We start from the raw sequence: 23,562 nt of genomic DNA, 5'->3' as shown, positions 1-23,562 counted from the left end.
GAGGGTGGAGTTTCAGAAAACCTGGGCATATTCTCAAGACTCAAAGGAGTGATTTTGGATGATCTACCAAATCTAAGGAGCATCCCTGAACAGGCCTTGCCATTTCCTTCCCTCACAGAGATCGCAGTGTATAATTGCCCAACGCTGAGGAAGCTGCCATTGGATTCCAACAGTGCAACCAACAGTTTAAAGAAAATCGAGGGTGAATCAAGCTGGTGGGAGGAGTTGCAGTGGGAGGATGAAACCCTTAAGAGCACTTTCACTCCCTACTTCGACCCTTGAGTGCACCTTCACTCCCAACTTTCAAAGGCATCCACCATCTCTGAAGAAAGGTTAGGATGGTGGACAAGTTGCTCCTGTTCCTTACTCCTGCCCAGTTACTGTCTCCTCCCATGCTTTCTCAGGTACAATCTTTTATTTTCTATTGTTTCATGTGTGTTTATTCTTCAAGTATTTCAGCTCAAGTTTCATCATCCTAGTTTTGCTATAAGTAGATAAGCTTTCAATTTTTTATAGAGGATTGTTCTAAAATTGTTCGAGAATGGATGACTGGTTGAGTTTTAAAATCTCTCGTTTCCATCTTCCAACAAATGGATTCTCTACTTCTTTCCTTTTTCTTGCCTCGTGCACTAGCTCTCATCTCAATAAATTTAGTTACAGGTTAAAGAAACTTATCATTAAACCCTCTACTGTCCTCTTTTCATAACTTTTTTTTCAGTAGTTCTCCTATTTTCTATACTGTGCAGAACACTAATATTATTTTACAGTTGTTTTAGACTTTTAGTTATTATTCTTCATATTTCATAGATAACTTTGACAGCAATGCAACATTTTGGAATGATACAACAATAGGGTCTTCACTCTACAAAAAGGCATGTAATTCAAACTATGTCAAACAAAAACAAATGATATCAGGTTCATCAATTCCAAACACTTCATAATTTATTTTAGGAACAGCATCAACTGAAAGCTTCACTAGAAATTGAAGCTAGATTTATTCAAGAATTTAGGCATCAGAAATTTAACTTGAATAATTAACCTCACAAATTTAGTTACCAACTCAAGCCAATTATAAAATCTACAATTGCACATGCATTTTGACATTTCAGCCATCGATTATATAGTGTTTATGTGATTCACATCACAGGAGGTTGTTTCATTCTTTACAAAAGACAGTCTGTGCCCTGAACCCCAAAAATACCAGTACCCAGAAGGCTGCAGAACTGCAGGTCTTTTCTCAAATCCATATATATTCATATAGGATGCACAACATAGTTGTATGAAGTGGAAATTTAGTACTTGGATAGCCAAATTACATCTAAAATGGCAGAGGTGGCAAGCAAGAAGCAACTGAAGAAAGTGAAGGCTATTGAGGCAGCAACATGGTCGCAGAAGCTACGTAAGGGCTTACAGAAATTTGGTAGAGGTGAATGTCGAATTCCCGTGCGGTTTAGGTTGGTGACTCCTGAAGCAGCTGACCCAGCACTCAACATCGCGTATGCAAAGGCCTGCAACAACAAAATAGTCACACAAAGTTGTACTTAAGCAAGTAGTTAAACAGATTCTCTCCCCCACCCCACCCACCAAAATCCAGGCACTAATTTTTAGTTTTAGTATAGACTTAAACTGATTCGAGTTTTCACCTGCTCCGGTCATTTTGTCATATTTTCTTCAATGGTTATTACCTAAATAGTTAAATTTGGACCAATTAGTTCAATATGCATTTGTTTGGTGAGAAAAGAAGATCTAGAGAAATGCAGGGATTCAACTTTCCCAACAGAATACCATCATTTAAGGAGGCTTAACAACATTTTGTGTTCTTGATTAAGAAACATGAAATCAATGATAGAGCCAAGAAGATGGATGACAAATTCTGATGTTATCAGCTAAAGAGAACACACAAATTGTATAAAAGTCATGAAAAAAGAAGGAAAAGGCCACAACCAATTCTGCATTCTTTTGCCCTCAAAGTCCAGGCACCAATTTTCAATCTTAGTACAAACTAAAACTGATTTCAGCTTTCATCTGCTCCTATAATTCAACCATATCCTCTTAAATGTGCAGGACTTAAATAGCTAACTTTTGACCAATTAGTTCAAGATGCATTGGTTTGGTGAGAAAAGAAGGTCTAGAGAAATCCATTTATTCAATTTTCCCAACACAATATCATGACTTAGAGGAAGATTCAATAGCTTAGGTAAAGTCCTGACTTTGATTGCTCTTCAGCAAAATATAATTGTTCTGTCACAAGAAAACATTTCCAAATTCTTAAGAAAGGAAAAACAAATGTACCTGATCTCCAGCAAAAATGAGCCATGCATGATTCCGAGAGGGAATCACTGGAGACTTCCTCAACAGCCTTGATACGCTAATAATCAGTTGCAGCAAAGCGTGAGCAGCAACAGCTGCCGAAACTCCGACCAAATACCTGATAAACACAAGTCCACAGAATTCACCCACTTTTGAACATTCAAAAAAAGCTTCAACATGTATTCCTTGACAACATCAACTAAAAAAAAGCTCCACAATTTTCTATTTTTGCAATTCTATCCCATCTATTTTTAATTACAGGAAGCCAAAGGCCAAGCATGAATAGAACTGCTCATTAAACAATTGTTTTGAACACTTCCCAGTTCAAGAATAACACTAAGCTCCATCTAATTATTGTGTCCAACAATTAATATTAGCCCAATTTCAGGGTATATCTCCAATTGTAAGGGCAGTGGAGAACCAAGTCGATCCTTCAAACATGGCCAAAAGGCCTCATAATATTACTACCCCCAGTGTCAATACGCCAAAAGATAAAATAAAAAAATAAAAACATCCCAAGTTGTTTCTCTGTTAGATTCTGTAGCATGTAATGCAAAATCAGGAAAAAAAAAAAAGATTTCAATATGAAGATCATCTATATATCCAAAATCTAGTACTGTTAGCTGCATTGACTGATAGCTGAGCTTCCATAAGTCTATACAAGAAAAGAGGAAAAGGATAATTCCACAAGTCTCAAGACAAAAAAGGAGTCTTGACAAAAACAGAGTCAAACAAAAAAAAGAAACAAAAGAAAACAAGAATCATTCACGGGTATTTCTATTCATTCAAATGCCATCAAAAGTGACAAGAAGCCATTCCCCAAAATCTTGTCTCCACTCAAAAGCCACCAACCCCTAGGGTTACATGGTAAATATAACATTCAACTGCATCAGTACAGCACCCACACAACATGGCAAACTATCAAAATATCAGAGCAAAACCCAGTGAATCAACCTACACCACATGATCATTTTTGTCAGTAAAAATACAGGACACCAATACAAATCGCAGAAATCAATTAGTACAGACAGTACTTGTACCTTGTGCTTTAAGGACAGGTACCTTGAGCTAAAAAAAAGAGTTTAATGCCAAAGTATCGTTTTTGAAGAAAAAAATAATGGAAATGGATCATCTTCAAAAATATAATATTCAAATACTAATATTTGTCAAAAATATTAGTATCGTTCAACACAATAGAGAAGGGCATTTAGGTAATTTGAAGCTAACTGAACCAGAGAATCTTACTCAAAGGAGTCGGAGAAGGACCACTTGGAGGAAACCGGGAGGAGAAAACCATAGATGGAGATGGAGGCAGCTTCCTTAGCTGTGGCCATCAACGACAGAGCTATCACCGAGGTTAAAAGACAAACGAACCGGAGAACGACGTGAGCAACGTCAGTTCCCCGGCGAACACTCCGGTCAGACCTGGGAGGCACTAGCGGCCCGCTCATTGTCCCCGTCTCCGCCGCCACTTTCGCCTCCGGCAGCTGTATCCCGATTTCCGGCGGCGTTTTCAGGCCGTTCATGTTTCTCTCTATACTTCTATAGCGTGCGTGCGCGATGGATCTGTTCGTAGAGTGTGAAGTGAGGAGGTTTTAAAATGGAGGAGCCAAGTGAGAGAGAGGAAGGTAAGGGTGACGATGACGCGTGGCCGTCACTGAACAGTGAAACTGTTTCTCTTGTTACAGGGGTGTTTGGTTCAGTGAATGGGGTTGTGTTTTGGCAAGAATTGTGCTTTTCAGCCGACTAGAGGCCAAAGTTACTCCCTTCACCGGATTTTTTATAATTATAAAATTATTTTTTTTAAATACAATACATTAAAAAAATATTTTCAAATCTAGCATCCTTTTTACGGCTTTAAAAAGTGCCTTTTAAAAAAACTCTTTTCATTATTTTTATATCAATAATACACGTTAAAAAAATTAAACTTATATTAAAAATATATTTTCAAGAGACACCTTTCATAATTTTTATATCAATAACATATGTTAAAAAAATTTTAATTTACATTAAAAGTGTCTCTTCAAGAGATGCATTTTATAATTCTACAAAGTCAAATTTATATTAAAAATGTATCTTAAAGAGATACTTTTTCACAATTTTCATATCAGTTGTATAGTGAAAAAATTGAATTTATACTAAAAATGTTTCCTTAAAAGATATTTTCTATAATTTCACAAAATTAAATTTATATTAAAGATGTCTCTTGAAGAGATACCTTCAACATTTCTTATATAAGTCATCCATTAAGATAATTGAACTTATTCTAAAGGTGTCTCTTCAAAAGACATTTTCCATAATTCCACAAAATCAAATTTGTATTGAAAGGTTTTCCTTCAAAAGACACTTTTAGTATAAATTTAATTTTTTCGATAGGTGTCTAATAAAAAAATTGTGAAAAGTGTTTTTTCAAAAGACATATTTAATATAAATTCAATTTTATGGAATTGTAAAGACGTCTTCAATATACATTCAATTTTTTTTTTTTTTGTGACTAATATAAAAATTGTGGAAGATGCATTTCAAAAGACACATTTAGTATAAATTTGAAGTTATGGTATTGTGGAAATGATATTTCTTTAGTAAAAATTCAATTTTTTTTAACATATATGACTAATAAAAAAATTATGGAAAAGTGTCTTTTGAAAAGACACGTTTAATATAAATTCAATTTTATGGAATTATGAAAGATGTCTCTTCAAGAGACATGTTTAATTTTTTTATTTTTTTTAATATGTATTGTTGATATAAAAAATATGGAAATTGTCTTTTCAATAAACACCATTCAAAGTAGTAAAAAGCATTGTAGATATATCAATTGTTTTGTAACTATCATAATTTAAGATTTTTTTTCTAAAGTACCATTTTTTGAGAATTATTTTTTAAACTAGTTGTATCACCCATGCCGGCATCATAATTGGCCAAAGTTACTCCTATCACCTATGATTGATTACAATGATAGATGGTAACAACTAACAATGATATGAAATAGTAATAGATAAAAATATGCATTTGACTTATCTCATCCTTTTTGTCTCAAATAATAAATTATATTATCTTAAAAACTATCTTTTATATTGTAGAAGTAAATAATTTAATGATTAAAAGACTATTTAAAATAAAAATATTCATTATTTTCTTTTCTTTTATACTAAAAAGTATTTTAAAGTTTATTTTTTTTACTATTATAAAATAAAAAGTTTAAATTTTCTTTTAATCTTCTTCCTTCCTTATTTTAATAACTTTTTGAATATGACTTTTGCTAATAAGTTAAATGAAATGTTGCAAATTTGTTTACTAAGTTTTTTTTTAATGATTTGAATTAATTGAAAAATGATCAAAATATGGAACATATGGAAAATGTCATTTCAATAAACACCTTTTAAAGTGGCAAAAAGGGTGTAGATTTATCAATCATTTTATAACTACCATATTTTAAGAATTTTTTGAACTAATTGTAGTAGTTAAAAAAGCCCTCCTATCACCCATGTCGGCTTCATAATTGGCCAAAGTTACTCCTATCACCTGTGATCGATTACAACGATAGATAGTAACAACTAACAATGATATGAAATAGTAATAAACAAAAATATGCATTTGACTTATCTCATCCTTTTTATCTCAAATAATAAATTATATATCTTAAAAATCATGTTTTACATTTTAGAAGTAAGTAATACAATGATTAAAATAATATTTAAAATAAATATATTCATTATTTTCTTTTCTTTTATACTAAAAAGTATTTTAAAGTTTTTTTTTTTTACTATTATAAAATAAAAAGTTTAAATTTTCTTTTAATCTTCTTCCTTCTTTATTTTAATAACTTTTTGAATATGAATTTTGCTAATAAGTTAAATGAAATATTGCAAATTTGTTTACTAAGTTTTTTTTTTTTAATGATTTGAATTAATTGAAAATTTATCAAAATATGGAACATATGGAAAATGTCTTTTCAAGAAACACCTTTTAAAGTGGCAAAAAGTGTTGTAGATTTATCAATAATTTTATAACTACCATATTTTAAGATTTTTTTTTTCCAAAGTACCATTTTTTTGAGAATTTTTTTTTAAACTAGTTGTAGAAGTTAAAAAAAAAAAACCCTCCTATCACCCATGTCGGTATCATAATTGGCCAAAGTTACTCCTATCACCTATGATTGATTACAATGATAGATAGTAACAACTAACAATCATATGAAATAGTAATCGACAAAAATATGCATTTGACTTATCTCATCCTTTTTGTCTCAAATAATAAATTATATTATCTTAAAAACTATCTTTTACATTTTAGAAGTAAATAATTTAATGATTAAAAGACTATTTAAAATAAATATATTCATTATTTTCTTTTCTTTTATACTAAAAAGTATTTTAAAATTTTTTTTTTTTTACTATTATAAAATAAAAAGTTTAAATTTTCTTTTAATCTTCTTCCTTCCTTATTTTAATAACTTTTTGAACATGGCTTTTGCTAATAAGTTAAATGAAATATTACAAATTTATTTACTTAAGTATTTTTTTAATGATTTGAATTAATTGAAAATTTATCAAAAATAACAAAAGGAAAGAGGATGAATGGGTAGTTTTTATTTTAAATATCCACCTAAAAAGTTTTCGTATGACCTAATTTTAAAAGTGGATTATATCATTACATGGTATAATAAAGATTAAATTTTTCTTATATGAAAGGGTTGAATGATATATTTACTCATTTTAAATTAAAAACAAGTAGTTAAAAATTATATAAACTATGTTTGAGTTTAGTTTAAAAATATTTTTCTAGTTTTTTTTAATAATTTTTATTTACTATATTGTCTCTTTTTGAAAATACGTTTAATTAAAAAATGAAAACGGTTTTTAAAAATGAAAATTGAAAACCTTGTTAAGTATTATTTTTTATATGAAAAATTGTTAGCCCAAGGGTTCTCCTAATCGGATTTTGATGATAACAAACCATGGTTAAGTGACTAATTGTTTTAAATGGTAAAGAATCTCAGGTATAATTTTGAAAATTCATCCAAGGACCAAATGGATACAATACCGAGATTATTGGAAGTCCCTTGATCATAGGAAATGAATGTAAGATGAATGCATGGGTGCACTTAAGGTTTTCATTCCATTTCATGCATCTTTGAAAAACTCGGTTTATTCTTTAAACTTTCAAGTTCATTCAAACCCGAGTTTTATCAAATGTACCTTAGGCAAAATGTTTTAAAACTGACATATTTATTCACCTAAAGACCTTGCCTAAGTAGTAGAAAAAAAAAAGAATTTCAAAAGGAAGGTTTTCGGGGCCAAAAAGCTCAACCGGTCGAGGCTATGGCCAACCGGCTCAACCGGTTAGGGAACCGGTCGACCGGTTGACCCTGTCCGGTCGAGGACCGGTCGAGGAGTGTCAAAAAACACTCTCTCTCATCCAGTAGCCTTCTCTTCCTGGTTGAGGTTCACACCCTTCCCCGTCGAGGTCCAGTCGAGGTCTGGTCTAGGCAACGATAACCTGTCAAAGCATTTAATGCCCAACGGCTAGTGATCCGGTCGACCCATAGTTCGATCGGTCGAGAGTACCTTTTGCTGTTTCTGATGATCGAGCTTAGAAACCTATAAATTAAGAGTTCCACTTCATTTATGAATAAGAGAACACTTGCAATCAATTGTCTACCTACCTGTTCTTGATCAAAAAGCTCTCATTTATTCCTTGGTGCATTAAATCATCATTTGCATACTCCTTAGTGCACCTTTGTGAGTCATCCTAGCCTTGTTTTGTATTTGATCCATCCTTAAGCTAGGTTGAGTGTTTTATTCTTGTAAAAGCCAAGCGTTTAAGCCTTGAAGAGGTGTAATTCTTGAAGAGATTGTGTAAGAGCTCATTGGAGCCGGAATCCAAGTGTAAGAAGATTAGAAGCTTGGTTGAAGCTTCAAGTTAGTGGAACCCTCACTTGGTTAGGAGATTGAGGAAAGTGAACGTAGGCAAGGAAGTGTCGAACCACTATAAAACCCGAGTTTGAATTCTCTAACTCTATCTCTTTACTTTCATTTATATTGTGCTTGAAATTGTTGTTATTGAAAATATTTTTGAAAAACCCAATTCACCCCCCTCTTGGGTGTTTTTCTTAATTAATCATAGCCTTTATTTTCTCAAAAATAATAAAAAGAATTCAATTTCATTTATTGAGTATTTTTTAAATTTTATTATTATTTGTTTAATAATAAAAATATATATAATATGTTTACACTTAAATAAAGGAATTAGCCGATTATGTATTTTTTTCATTATAATATAATATGATCACAAAAAAAAAAAAAAAATCGAATTTATGTTTTTCGTCATTTTCTCAACCAAACTACTGGTATCATGTTTAGTACACATATAGGTACACATTCACTATAGGAATATGAAATTTGTGTCACTGTACAATGGTATTTACTAACTGTAGAAGAGAAATGTACTAAGGTGATGTTTGTTTTTTGGCTTTTTGCTGAAAACAATTTAGTTTTAGAATTTAGGTTGTTTGTTTTTCTACTTTTTCATGACTTATTATAAACTTTTTACCAAATAGAAAAAGCCAAAATATGTAGCTTTTTCTAAATAGAAAAAATAACATATTGATTTTTTTTACTTTTTAATACTTAATAGAAATAAAATACTACAAAAACAAACAACCTAATATTTAATATTATTAAGCATTAAGGTTCTATTTAGAATTAAGTAAAAAAACAAACACCACCTAAGTATATAAAGGGTATATAAGGTTACCCTTTGTGAAAGATTTCAATTGATTATAAACCATTTTTTTTTATTTTCCTTGTCACTTACAGATTTTATATCCATGTCATGTACTTTATTTAACTTCCATATTGAAATTCCAATATTTTCCCAATAATGATGTTTGGGAGAAAAAATTGATCCTAAATCATCCATCTTTTTCTCAACAAAAACCATTAGAAACATGGTTAACACACCTACATGAATACATAATTAGGAGAAATATGAAATTGCGTCACTATACAATGGTATTACACTAACTGTATAAGGGAAATGCACTAAGTATATAAGAGTGTACAAGGCTACGATTTGTGAAAGATTTCAATATATTTTGAACAACTCTTTTATTTTCTTTATCACCCACGGATTGTATACTCATGTCATGCACTTTATTTAACTCATACATGGAAATTTCAATACTTTCCCCAATAATGATGTTTGGGGAAAAAAATTTGACATTTTGTCATCCACCATTTTCTCAATAAAACCATTAGAAACATGGTTAACACACCTATGTGGACACATAACTCATGAGGGATATGAAATTTATAACATTGTACAAGGGTATTATACTAACTGTACAAAGCAAATGTACCAAGTGTACAAGGGTATTCTTTATGAAAGATTTCAATCGATTTTAAACTACTATTTTATTATCATTATCACCCACGGATTATACACCCATGTCATGTACTTTATTTAACTCCCACATCAAAATTTCAATACTTTTCCTTGTAATGATGTTTGAGAAAAAAATTTGACACTAAGTTATCCACCATTTTCTCATTCAAACCATTGAAAACATGATTAACACACCTATATAGACACATAACTTATGAGAAATATGACATTTGTGTCACTATATAAGGGTATTATAGTAACTGTACAAGAGAAATCTACTAAGTGTACAAGACTCCTAATAGGTTTTGTACGATTTGTAAATAACTTAAACTTGACATTAGGACGATTATTAATAGTTTTTTTTTTTTTTTTTTACCAAACTATGTTATTATGACCCTCCCTATCAAAATTAACACATAGGAAATAAAATCAAAATTAATTATATTTGAATTGTTCATTATAAGTAAACTAAATAAAATATATATTTTTACTATTTTACCCTTATAAACATAATTTCGTTGTTATCAGTAAAGATTAAAAAATTATATTTAAACTGAATTAAAAATAAACAAAATTTATTTTTGTGACATTTTTATTTTTTTAAAATCATTAATTTAAATTATGAAATTAGTTTTAAAATTAAAAATATTTGTTGTAATTATAATTTTGAAGATTTCATAATTTTTATCTTGTTACTTTTAAAAATTTTCTTTAATAAGGAAATATTTATTTTAATGGTTTTAAATATTTAAATCTTTATTTTAAAATATTTAGGATTAGTGTGGGGGAGCAATTAGGTAATTTTGGAATTAAGAAATTTTGAATATCTTGAAGACTTTAACTATGCCAATTACCCTATTTATACTTATAAAATTATTGGAAGGGTGGTAAATTTGTCTTAGAAATATTGTCTTCTTAATTAATATATATATATATATATATATATATGCATGTGAGTGTTTACATTATTTCTGAAATAATAAACACCATGTGTTTAATTTGCAAGTTAATAATAATAATAATAATAATAATTTATTTGGAATTTAAAAAATATTTATTATATATTCTATAAGTTTGGAAAAAAAAATTGATGATGTCTAATTTTCAAGTTAGAAAAAACAAAGAATACTAATATTTTATGAGATATTTAAAAATTGTTTAATATATATGAGAAATAATATAAGTTTGAAATAAATAATAATATTTATTATATATTATATAAGTTTTCAAGGTATTTAAAAAATATTTACTATATATAATGTAAGTTTGAAAAAAAACAAAAAAAATAATGTTTGATGAGAACTTTAAAAATTATTTACTTCAAAAATGTATTTGGTAATAATAATTTTTAACCATTTATTTCTCATATTCAATTTGTTGGAGAAAAAAGATTGAAAAATCATTTAACTTTGTCTCACTAATAAATAGGTGAGAGAAAGGTGAGAGAGCGAAAGAGAGGATGAGAGAAGGGGGGTGGTCGGTTAGTTTTTTAATTTAATAGCCAAGGGTAATTTAGGGATCTTTTTTAAAGTAATAATATCATTCACCTCAATTTCTACTCTTTCATTGGGTTTTGAGCATGATTTTAAAAATCAAACCGAACGGGTTGGTCACCATTTCGGTCTAGTTTGCACCTTTGAGTCGGACAGCTTTTGAACCTACCTCAAACCATCATAACCAATTGTTGGACGGGTGAACTATTTGACCTAGGCAATTTTGGATGAATTGAATGGTTCAAAACGCTTTTTTTTTTTTTTTTTCTTTCTTTCTTTCAAAACGACATTGTTTTTAAGCATTTTGCATCGAAACGATGACATTTTGTCCCTCAAACCTATCCCTTTTACTTTCTGCTCTACGTTGTTGTCGCCCCCTAGTTCCAATCCAACATTGTCGTCGGCTGACAACCACACCATTGTCAAAGTGACTAAATTTGTGGCTCTAATTTACTAATTTTGTGAATTTTAAATTTTGTTATTAAATAAGTCAAAAAAAATTTGATATTTGAATTGATTATCTTTAAAAGAGAAAAACTTTAAAATATTCATTATATACATATAAATCTATTATTGGTTGAAAATACTAACAAGAGGAACTTGGCCTGACCATCCAACCCAACTAACTTTAAAGCACAATTCTCCCTTATGTTTCCTCAAGAATTTACTAAGGAAACTCATACTCATGTTGATGGCGTCTCCACATTGATTTGATGAAGCTTCTGATGGCTTACCTTAACGTATCAAAACAAAGATTTATTTATTTTTAATATTTTTACTTTCTGTTTTTAATGGAATCACAGACAAATTTTAATTTTTTGCAATTATATTTTTTTATTTGGACATGTTACTAGATATATTTTCATTAAAAAAAAAAAAGCAATTAATTTTTTTTTATCAAAAAAAGCAATTAATTTTTTTTTATCAAAAAAAAAATCCATGTTTGGATTAATTCTAAAAAGTTAAAAGTGTCTTTTTAAACTTAATAAATGTTTAACTAATTTTATTTAAAAAAAATAGAATTTTAAAAAAACATTTAGTATAGAAATCGGGAAAGTGTTGTTTGTTATCAAAAGCTGTGTTTCGGCTTATATAATAATTTTTTATTTTTAATAAAAAATTTATAATATTATTATTGCATTTTAAAATTTTTGACTTTCATCAAATAGAAATAAACACTGTATTTGACAATATTTTTTATTCAAAATACTTTTAATAAAAATATTTTTCCTAAAAGTGTCTTGAAAAAATCACAATGCATCTTAAAAAACACAATGAGTGATTTTTCAATTTTTCACAAATACTTAATTTTTTTTTTTTTAAAAAAAAAACATTTTGTATGCTAGAAATGTTTTTTAAAAACATTATCAAATGAATTTTAAGAATGTATTTAAAAGTATTTTATTTGAAGTGTTTTTAGTTAAAGTAATTTTTCTAAAAATGTGTTTAGGAGAATCAATCCTAAGAATACTTCAAATGATTTTTTTTAAAAGTACTTTTTAATTTATTTTTTTCAAATACTTGATTTTTCTTTATAACACTTTCCAAAAGCGTTTTCTAATTTTCTATGCTAAAAATGTTTTCTGCAAAACGGAATTTAAATCTGGACTAGAAGTAAATGTAGGTGAGGGGACATGAAATTGAAAGATAAGCTATTAAACAAATCCTAAGCTTGGAGGCACACAGACAGATACAAAACTTTCATATTCATTGGGAAGGGAAGACCCACTTGACTTATTCACATGTGGTCCAAGTTTCTTTGGAAACATGAGCGTCTGCAAACCAGGCCCATGCCGTGCTCGTGAATTTTGAACAGGCCTAAATTTCTGGACTCCTGAACTGACATGATGCTTTTGAGTTTAGCCATCACCAGACCAAACCCAATGAAAAGTGCAGCTTCTGCAACAACCAGAGTGACTAAAAATAATGTCCCTATGCTATTCTTTGATCCAAATGAAGATAAGCATTATTCTGTAATCCAATACATCACCATTAGTTCATGGGTTATTTGATTAAAAGAATGAAATCCTCCCATCTTTAAACTTCAAATATAACCTGTATTTTACAAGAGTTTCAAAAGAAAATGTTACCTCTACAAGAAAAGATTGAGTATTTTCCATGGAAAATTAAATATGTGATGGGTTACATTTATAAATTTGAATTGTTTCATTTCTGTTTGATGCATCATCATCGGTAAGAAAGTACTATTTTTCTATTTTTATCTCAATCTGGTTGATCAAGAAAACCTCTACAAAAAGACACTAAAATTATGTTTGGTTACATAAAGTATTAGAAAAAAAAAATGATTTTCTTATATTTGATCTTACTATAAAAAAATGTGAAAAAAAATTAAATATAATTAAGATTATTAAGAAATTTGTATATTTTTAAATTATTTAATCTATATATAAAAGAGTTATATCCATTAAAAAAAAATTTGAAATAATATATAAAAATAATTTATTGACTTCAAATTTATTTTTTTATATTTTTTCTTTCCTCCTACTTTTCCTCCCAATTTTCTTTCCCTCCTAGTTTCCTTCAAACTTTAGGGAACAAACATAGCCTAAGAGAACATAAAGACAATTTGTAACCACTGAAATAACTCACCAAACACCAAACACCCAATAAATGCATGGAGCCTGGAGCCTGGAGCAGGTCACCTTCACAGAAAAATCAAAAGTTGGGACAAGTCATTAATTAATTCCACTTCTGGAGTGACTCAAGTGTGTTCAACTTCACGTACAGTATACAAAAAAAAAAACACAGGTACCTGGATTGTTCTTTCACTTTCCCTTATCCATTGATAGATCAGTGTATTGCCCCATCAACATGCCAACAGTGTTTAGCCATAAAAATAACAAAAATCTTCAGATGAGTCAGTATAGCATACTTAAATTTTGATCTCAATTGATAATCTGCTGTCACAACATTCAAGGAGTGGTCTTGTAAGACCTTATACAAGCCCCATGACCATAACAAAAAGAAATGAACAATTTCTGAACCCGGAGGAATTGGTAACATTTCTCAATCTGGAATAATAGGTCATCTATATTTTTAGCCAATAACCATAACCACAACAAGAATTTAACCTGCCGATCTGGGCCAACAATGGAACTTCCAAAAGACCCTTGTCAGAAGCCGATGAAAGCTGAAAAGATGCGCTCCTAAACCTCAATTCTAATATTACTATCTCATCATGCATGTTTTGCCATCAGAAGAAAGCACACCATAAAAGCACAAATAAGAGAGCAAGAAACCGGTTTGTTTGTCTACACACCAAACATCAAATCCATGATCTTTGACACCACTGATTTTGCTGGAGAAGCAATGGCACCAGATGACTGTCGGGCATTACTTCCATTTTGAAGATAATAAGGGCGAGGAGAGACTCTCAAAGGGTTTGACTCCAAGCTTCTACTGGATGCTGGAGGGGGTAAAGTCATAAATCCTTGATTGTTAAGCCTTTCATTCAGAGCCTGGCGCTGCATTGGATCCAATGGTTTCACGCCCACAATAAGAACTCCATTTATTTGCATCCCATTCTTGCTGAGAGCTTTCTGAGCATCAGATCGATTCTGCAGAAGGAAAATAAAAAATGAAACAGAAACAAGACAATCAAACAATAACTGTGATTCAACTAGCTCTACTTTTAACACTAGATACTCCGGTTCGCTCAAAGAAGTCCCACTGCAACCACAGTTAGCTGGAAAGGGCAGACATCCTGCCACTAAAGCAAATGCAGAGAGTAATTCATCATGAAGGGTGAGCACAATGCATGGGGGGCATATGGACAGATTAGATTGTCAAATTAAATCCCCCATGGCAGACATCACATGTAACAGTAGAACTTGAATCCCATATTACAATAATAGAATTTTTCATTCACCTAATGTGACTAATATATTTTTTGATAGGCAAAGCCTCAGTAGAGAGTATCTAATGTGACTAACATATAAAATATTAAATATAGCACTGGAGATATTTTTAAAATGCGCTAATAGGTATTTCTGGAAATCTTTTCTACAAAATGCTATGGCAGTGAAACCATGTTTTCGTTAATAAACAATTAGATAATAATGAAAAATATGTTATAACAACCCATTAATCAAAGGGAAAAAACAAAAGTCAAACCTATCAATTAAAGATAAAACATTATCATTAATATAGCCCAAAAAGAAACCAGAACACGGTAAGATGACTGCTAATTCCAAGAAATGAGAATTCAACCATCTAAAGTGGATTGTTTTAACGTTATGCACCACCAGTGTCATCAAATACATTAAAGAAAAGAGGGGATAATATATACATGCAGGGGGAATTTTTCAATCACAGAACCTCCCAGACGAGTATGAACCCAATTGGCTTTGAAGTGAAGTACATAGGGCTTTTTCACTGAAAATGCTAACCTAACACAATTTCCAAACAAGATTGAAGTCAGGTTCAACTTGCTTGTTTTCTTGGTTTCCAGGAAGGACTCATGAGTAGTTACAAGGAACAAGGATATCTTTCACTTCTATTACCCTTTTTATTCTTATTTTCACTACATATATACATCTTATGATCACGGCTGCTCACTTTTTTCTTGACAAAATGATGATAACATCTTTTAAAGAAAATGAGGATATGAATGCTTAATAATAGAAAAGCATGAACCAATCAAACTTAAAATCATGGGAAGGAAGGAGAACCTGATATAAAATGTGTATCCAATTAGCATCTCGTGGGCCTGGCACATGTTTCAAAATCACACCGCACTTTTCAAACTCTCGCAGAACTAAATTAGTATCCCCTGGGGAAAATCTGGAAAGAGAGATTGAAAATTAGTGTTAGGGGTCTAGATGGGTATTATGTATTTGATAAAACAAAATGTAAATATTGCAACTACATAAAGTACCACACCAACAATGAAGGCACTATCATAGACATAGTTCTAGATGCAGTGCGCTCAAGGTAAGTGCTTATAAGTTGTCCCTAGGCTTGAATTCTCTTAAGTTCATGCCCACAGAAGGAAGAAACATGCTTGAGTTCTTGACCCTACCACTAGGGCTTGGGCAAGTACTTCAACAGCTGTGTGGAATTGAGTTGGAAAAAATCAACATGATCCCAATCATGATTCAGGTAGGAATTGGGCTAGGTCATTGAGCAAGCCATCCTAGCCTCTATGATCAGAATATCAATGGTTGTTGAAATAAGTTTATATACGGAATAAAATGCATGGTGGGAGGGGGGGTAGAGGAGGTTCTAGGTTCAATTCCACGTAGCATGACAGCCCCAAAAGAAAGGACCACAAACAAAAGCATACATATCGGTTACCTATGAAAAGAACTCATAACCAAGAATTGAAGCATAGGATGAGACTCTTTTATGATCCACTGAAGGACCTAACCTTGATTTTCTTGGTTTTATTCCTAATGCTTGCAGTTATTACAACTAGTCCACCCTCACCTTAAATTCTCCGTTTCCTCCAGTTCTTATTCTATTCTTCGTCTCTGCTTGATCTATTAGAGTTTTCTCCTTTTTTTCTTTATAAGATCATGAATATGTATTTACTATTTAGTTCTTTTGTTTCTATTATGGACTCCGTATTAAAATTGCAGTTCCAAATATGATTTCAGTGGCATATCAATAGCCAAAAAAAAATGGAAGAACACAGCTAAAGAAAAACCAAATAAAACCTATACATACATACATACATATATACATATATGTACATTATTTAGTTCATGTGTTTCTATGATGGACTCCATGTTAAAATTGCAGTTCCAAATATGATTTCAGTGGCATATGAATAGCAACAAAAATGGAAGAAAACAGCTTAAGAAAAACCTAAATGCAAATAAAACCTATATATATACATATGATTGGTCTTAAAACAGGCACAACTTGGGTCAAGCTTGATTTGGTTTGCAGTTTACCAGTAGATTGTATTATTCAAGACAAACATGTAATCCATTGGATTGACCTTGGGTTGGCTTTCAACCCACTCAAAAATGTGAAACACTCTTTGAGCTACACGATTGCTATTTGTGACCTCAAATTAAGGAGGTGCAAACAAAAATGAAGTACCTACATTAATTTTACATAGCATCTGAAGGTGTATTCCCTCATTTAGACTCAAGTCACTACTGAACAGAATATGACTCATTGAAGAAAAATAGTACAAGGAAGAAATTAAGCTACAGAGGTTACTATAAGTAATAAAAAAAGAAGTGCATGATCGTATTTCTCAAAAATGATGGCATACATTAATGTAAGAAGAAAATAAAAATCAACTCATTTGAAGTGTCATATAACAAACAGATATCCTGTGGGACATTAAATGCCCTTAAAGAATGAAACTACTACTATATAATTTAAAAGGTCACTATTATCAAGGAAAAGGTAGAATAATCCAATGCCCCAATCAGAACCAACATTCCAAACTCCATATATTTTGAATAAGCTGCATTGCACTACTATAAAAACAACAAAAACAATAATGATAGTAATAATAACAAGCATCTGCTAATAAGGTACAGCATATTAGTATCATCTTCCATCATATAGTTCCAAAGAGTCCATGAACTAAATCTGGTGAACTTTGGAAAAGTAAACTATCTCAATCAAAACTGTTTTAAGTGACTAAAAGCGCAAAGGAAAAAGAGCTTGGAGTCACAGACAGGATACACAAGAACAAATAGACCAAAGATAATGAATAAATAAAAGAGAATGATAATAAAAAATAAATAAAGTACCCATAAACAGTAACCCATTCTTCCTCATCAAGATTCCCTGCAGGTAAGCAATTCCTCTGCATCTCAGGCCTTGCAACTTCCCTCGGGGGTGGAAGCGTTATTAAAGCACCAGGCTGAACCACACCCTCTACAGGAGAACCCTTTCCTTTCTCTTCTTGATCACCACCAGACTTAGCAGGGGACCACCAGCTCAAACTTGCTGAAGAAGTGCTTGCCTCAGATTTGCCTTTTACTGGAGTTAAAAAATCCCGACCAGAACCATGAACAGGAGTCCTCAAGTCTGACTTGATTTCAGGGGATACTGGGTAATCCAGAATTCCAGATTCAGGAGAAAAATCTGAGCGGTCTTCCAAGGTATACATAGGAGGGGGTGGAAGATCTGAACCCGCAAAATTGTCATGCCATAGTGCCGATACTGCTGCTGCCTGACCTGAACTTGTGAATTTTCCTCTCCTGGAAGAAACAGGAGATGCCAAATCCTGGAAAAACAATGACTGTCTTCCCGACCTGGGGGTTCTCTGTACTGTTGTGCTCATTGTTTTGATATTTCCAGAAGGAACTAAGGTATCTGCAATTCAATGGAGAAATAATTAACCATACATTGGCAGATGAAACACGGAGAAAAGAAAATAAAATAAAATTTTCAAATCATTATGGACCCATTTGGTATTTAAAATGAAACTGGTTTAGTGAGAAAAAGAAAAAGAAAAAAAGGCTTTCTTATCCACAAAAATGAAAATGAAGAACTTGTTAGAAAACTTTCTTATTTTTCCCATTTTCTGAAAGTTTCTAATTTTCAGATTCTTCTCAAAGAAGGATAGGAAACATGCATTCTGCACCACTTTCACCATTTTCATTTCCAGAAACAAGTAGCCGTTTCTCATTCTCTTTGCCAAGAGACTAATGATTTCTTTGTTTTGGTGAAAAAAAACTCCACTGTTGTACCCAGGGAAGTACATTACTCTATGTTGGGCGAGTCATTTTTTCTATATTCCAAATATAGGAAAAACATTAAGCATCAAAGGTTCAAATTTAGGATTCATACACTAGGTTTCATCAGAAAATAAACCGAGCATAAAATTAGCAGAAAATGAACTTTAGATACTCCGATTTTCACAAAGTGGCAAAGAATCAGTTTCCAAAACCAATCCCAGGAAGCAAAAATTTCTCAATAACGTATCAGAGTTTAACCAAAAATTTCAAAAACTAAAAATAAAAATAAATTGAAGAAATTATGCAGGCCCTCAATTTGGCTTCCAAGAAAGAAAACAGCAAAATAAAAGAAAAAATCAGACTGCAAGTTTTCTATTGTTTTCATTTCCCGATAGGAAAAGGAAAAACGACACTATACCAAATAGTTGAGTTGAGCTCCGTCAATTATATTATCTCGAATCTCAATAAATGAGACTTCTATATTCAAAATTCAAACGTCTCCTATTTTCTAGCAGCTTCTCAGCAACCAAACGGAAATTAACGTTTGTGATTCAAATTCAAAACCATATTACACACAGTTATACAGAGAGAGAGAGAGAAAAAGAGAGAGGACCTGCGTTTTACGTTTTCCCCCCGAAAGAGCCCTGAGAGATGCAGAGGAACCAAAATGAAAGAAAACGGAAACCCTAAGTATTAAGGATCAAAAACCCTAGAACTTTGATCCAAATTCAAAATTATGGACTTTGGCACCCGTCACTTAAATGACGAAAATGCCCTTATACCCTTTCCCACGTTACCGTGCATGAGCGATTACTGATGAGGGTTCTTTTCGTCATTGAGTTGTTTATTATTTTTATACCTTGGGTGCAAGTACAACCCACAACCACAAGACACAACTATTATGTATTGGCACTAGAAAAAAAAAAAAAAAACACATTTATTTAATATTTTCAAATTTACATTTTTGGGCTTCTTCCTGACATGTAAGATATTTACAGATTAAGCACTGTATTTTTTTCCTTGTCTGAACTCTGAAGCGACTTAAGATATTTTAGCTTTGTTTGATTTTTTAAATATACTTTTATTTTCAAGTATTTTATTAAATTAAAAAAATTGTCAAAAATTTTAAATTTTATCCAAAATCTTAAATCTGAATAAATACTTTGCATTCACTTCTAATTCAAATTTTTACACAAATTTCAATTTATTTGAATATAAAATGGAAAAAAAACCCAAAAAAAGAAAATTAGAAATTATGTTTTAAAATTTTTTTTATTTAAAAAAATAGAAAAATATATTAAACGAAAACAAAAAATAATTTTTTTTTTGTTTTTTAAAATAAAAATAATAATATTTTAGATAACATCTTTTAATTATTTTTATTTTATAATAACTATTTTAAAAAATAATTAAATACATAAAAATTATTTTAAAATATATTTTAAAACATAAAAAAAATAAGTTAAAAATATCTAAGTTTTAAAAAAAAATTATTTAATAGATTATAAAAACAGTTTTTTAAAACTATTTTTTGAAAACAGTTGGCAATGAAAGCAAGATATGCTTATGAAAGGATGCAAACTTGTGAAAATTGGTTTAACCTCACAAACAAATGGGACAATATGTTCTCTTTCACTAGGGACCCCCAAAAGTGAGATTAAAGGAGCCCAACTGACCCTTTTATTGAAATTACAATCAACAAGATTACAAATGTTGTTATTCATCACAAATCTAAGTTTCAATGGCTTACAGTATGGTTAAATACAAGGATTTAATGGTCAATAACCAGAACCCAACGATATTGTATGAGCCAAGCCAACCAGTCATCTAAGCCACTGGCTAATGATAGTGATGCTACCAGTGGAAAAAAAAATTAAAAAAGCTTCAGAAGGGAGCTGAAAGAGGCTCCCTAGGGCCAGCTTGATCAGGGGATTCTAAGTTGGTGGGGAAGCATGAGCACTGGCAGGGTCCTCCAATGGCCGGAGCCGTCTCATTGCACTCAGCAAGCTTCTCAAGTTGCTCTTTTTCCGCCATCTGCTCCAGCTGCTCCATCTCCTTCACTGTAACCACTTGTCTCATTCCCTGCACAATCAATTTATCAAGCAATTATTTAAAATCCTTGTTGGTAAAGAGGCTGAAAGTGTTGCAGAAGCATACATCCGCGAATACATTTGAGGCTTCCTTTGGTTCCATCTTTTGTACTATGTCCACAGCTGCTTCCTGCAACAAATAGAACAAAATTTTAGTACTTTCTTGAGACTTTTTGTATACAAATTTTATGGTGGCTAAGGTGATTGCCATGAAGCCTATGACCTGATATGAACCAGTTCACTTCAAGCCTTGTTCTTTAATCCAAATTTTGCTGCGGGTTTTGTTTGACAACTGTTTTATAAAACAGTTTTTCATCATTCAGAATGAAAGAAAAAGTAGCAAAGCATGTTCCCATTTTCTCAAAAACATAAGAAAATCTCTTTCAATTCTCAAAAATTGTTTTTCAAAACTAATTCTTATAACACTTCCCAAAAAAAAAAAGGTTCAGTTCCCATTTTCTTGGCAACAAAAAGAAGATAACATTCTAAGGGCACATAACTAATTACAATTTTTAGTAGCAAGTAAGCACTACTAGATCTAATCTAAGTAAGAATGGTGTGAAACCATCAAAGAAAAGAAAGAAGTCACCCTAATTGACAGAACTGAATATTATTGTCCTTGGTTCAAGTTCCTGGGCTCCATTTCTGTGGAGCATATCGAATTATAATTTTCAGTACAAAGTACTAGTACATCTGATCTAAGCACAAAATGGGCAACAAAGAGATTCTAAAATAAATGAAGGAAACAGCCAAGAAAAGATAGAGATTAATTACCCTAGCATGGTGGAGCTGTCCTTCATTCAAGGTCCTGGGCTCCATTTCAATGGAACAACAAACTTTAGCCATGGAAAACTCTGAACCAACAGATTGGGTTGCAGCCCATCACCAGAAACTATGTCATTTGCCATTGCCTCCTGCTTTGAATGACCTATATAGCGAGACAATCTAAGATAATTTCGCTATCCTCACGGGTTCAGTTGACTTAACTGCAGCGAATTTGAGGTCAAAAAACAAAGCAAAAAATCAGTTCATTGCTTTCCCGTGTGCCTTTCTACTTCACAAAGTGAATCTTCTTCTTTTTTCTTGACCTTACCAAGTCCATAATTTCATGGAGCCAATCACCTTTCCATTATGTACAATTTCTGGTTGGTGGAGCTGGGCCACAGGTTTATTGATCCCTCCTGTCAGAATATTTTGGCCCCCATTTTGGGTGATGGCTGTTACATCTTTATATGATATAAGCTCTTGATTTGGTGGCAGAGGGGTACTGGGATTGGGGTATCTGGAATTGATTGGATTTGGTAGCTGTAAGGTGTCCATATCCATTGATTTGATGTGCCTTCTTATATGTTGCCTGTCTTGTTTCTATGGAGACTGTGTTGTCACATTTTTTTTGTATTTAGACTTGGTTGTTTTTGGCCCCGGTAAAGCATCCTAAGCTGTCAATAATGGCTCTTAAAGAAAATTGTTTGATGGGTCACATGCTTCTGATGATCGTCTTTAGAAGCAGTAAGGTTGGCTCAGCCCACCACAGAACATGGCTGTGACCCATGCTGACTGGGTTTCACCATCAAGTCCTTTTTCACTCATCCATGCCTATAGAAAGGCACACATTCATGTAGTCATAGAGGACCATGTCATTCGTCTATTGCTTGCCTTCTCTTGTCTCACCGAACTTTGAAGATGGAATATGATATCTTAAGTTCTTGGTATAATATATGTAACAAGTTCCTCTTTAACTCTAGACATATTTTAAAAACGCAGAAGTCTATTGAATTCAGAATAAACTATATCTACCTCAAAAGGAATTAATGGTGATTCATATTAAAGTCAATCTTTGATCCTTATGTAGAACTCTATTTGTTTGATTCTATAAGGAATGTATTTATCTAAATGACCCCATGATCTCGTGACACATAAAGATAATGTTATATAAGTATGAAAGTGAATATAATATCTTACGTTGGATGATGAATTAAAGAAGTTTTTAATATTTTATATATAATAGATTCCTGAAACTATATATCTAAACATGTTTTAAAATAGAAGTAAGTCATTACATGAAATTAGAAGAAATTAATGTATATTAAGCTTAAATTATATCCAAAAAAAAACTTAAATTATCCAAGAATTGACCCATTATGTATATTAAGCTATCAGTGATCTATACCTGCAAAGTTTTCATGTATCTTATGATATAGTGGAGGGTTTGAGCATTTGCCAACTGCATACTCATATGGGCCTTCGCCTTGATTCTCATCAATTCTAACCACTTATATCATCACCACATCCCAAAAAATTGATGTGGAATGCTTTGAAATAGGGTTTATTTACGATGTCAAACAGATTTTTTTTTCGGTAGGTATGGAAAGACATCATCAATCAAATGGTATCACATAATTTAAAGTCTCATGATTTATATCCTTATGCCTTACTTTCATTTATTTCAATCATGATTCAATAATTTAAATCTCATCATATATATTTAAGAATCCATACTTGGAACGCTCTGTACCACTAGAATATTTTGGCATTTTCATTGGAAATATCTTCCCAAATAGCTACAAACCTCATTGTCCAACACTTAAAAGAGCTATAATATGATAAGAT

The 23,562-nt window shown here is 31.5% G+C and overlaps 3 protein-coding genes across 3 annotated transcripts; all 3 read right to left on the bottom strand.

Moving 5' to 3' along the window:
- Positions 1-963: 963 nt before the first annotated feature.
- On the bottom strand, positions 964-4,052 carry LOC100267002 (UPF0497 membrane protein 14). The gene is made up of 3 exons (NM_001397832.1): positions 3,556-4,052; positions 2,293-2,428; positions 964-1,508 (listed from the first exon to the last, which is right to left on the bottom strand). The coding sequence occupies exons 1-3, from the start codon at positions 3,834-3,836 to the stop codon at positions 1,293-1,295; spliced, it is 633 nt and encodes a 210-aa protein (NP_001384761.1). The 5' UTR covers positions 3,837-4,052; the 3' UTR covers positions 964-1,292.
- A 10,030-nt stretch (positions 4,053-14,082) lies between these two features.
- Positions 14,083-19,612, bottom strand: LOC100244686 (nuclear pore complex protein NUP35). The gene is made up of 4 exons (XM_002283998.4): positions 19,476-19,612; positions 17,930-18,497; positions 15,884-15,995; positions 14,083-14,770 (listed from the first exon to the last, which is right to left on the bottom strand). The coding sequence occupies exons 2-4, from the start codon at positions 18,463-18,465 to the stop codon at positions 14,465-14,467; spliced, it is 954 nt and encodes a 317-aa protein (XP_002284034.1). The 5' UTR covers positions 18,466-18,497; positions 19,476-19,612; the 3' UTR covers positions 14,083-14,464.
- A 902-nt stretch (positions 19,613-20,514) lies between these two features.
- Positions 20,515-22,144, bottom strand: LOC100249817 (uncharacterized). The gene is made up of 3 exons (XM_002283996.4): positions 21,727-22,144; positions 21,020-21,082; positions 20,515-20,944 (listed from the first exon to the last, which is right to left on the bottom strand). The coding sequence occupies exons 1-3, from the start codon at positions 21,796-21,798 to the stop codon at positions 20,747-20,749; spliced, it is 333 nt and encodes a 110-aa protein (XP_002284032.1). The 5' UTR covers positions 21,799-22,144; the 3' UTR covers positions 20,515-20,746.
- Between the last annotated feature and the right edge of the window lie 1,418 nt (positions 22,145-23,562).

The sequence above is a fragment of the Vitis vinifera genome, chromosome 9 (genome assembly GCF_030704535.1).
Source record: "Vitis vinifera cultivar Pinot Noir 40024 chromosome 9, ASM3070453v1".
Taxonomy (NCBI): Eukaryota; Viridiplantae; Streptophyta; class Magnoliopsida; order Vitales; family Vitaceae; genus Vitis; species Vitis vinifera.
This window is presented reverse-complemented; position numbering and strand designations above follow the sequence as displayed.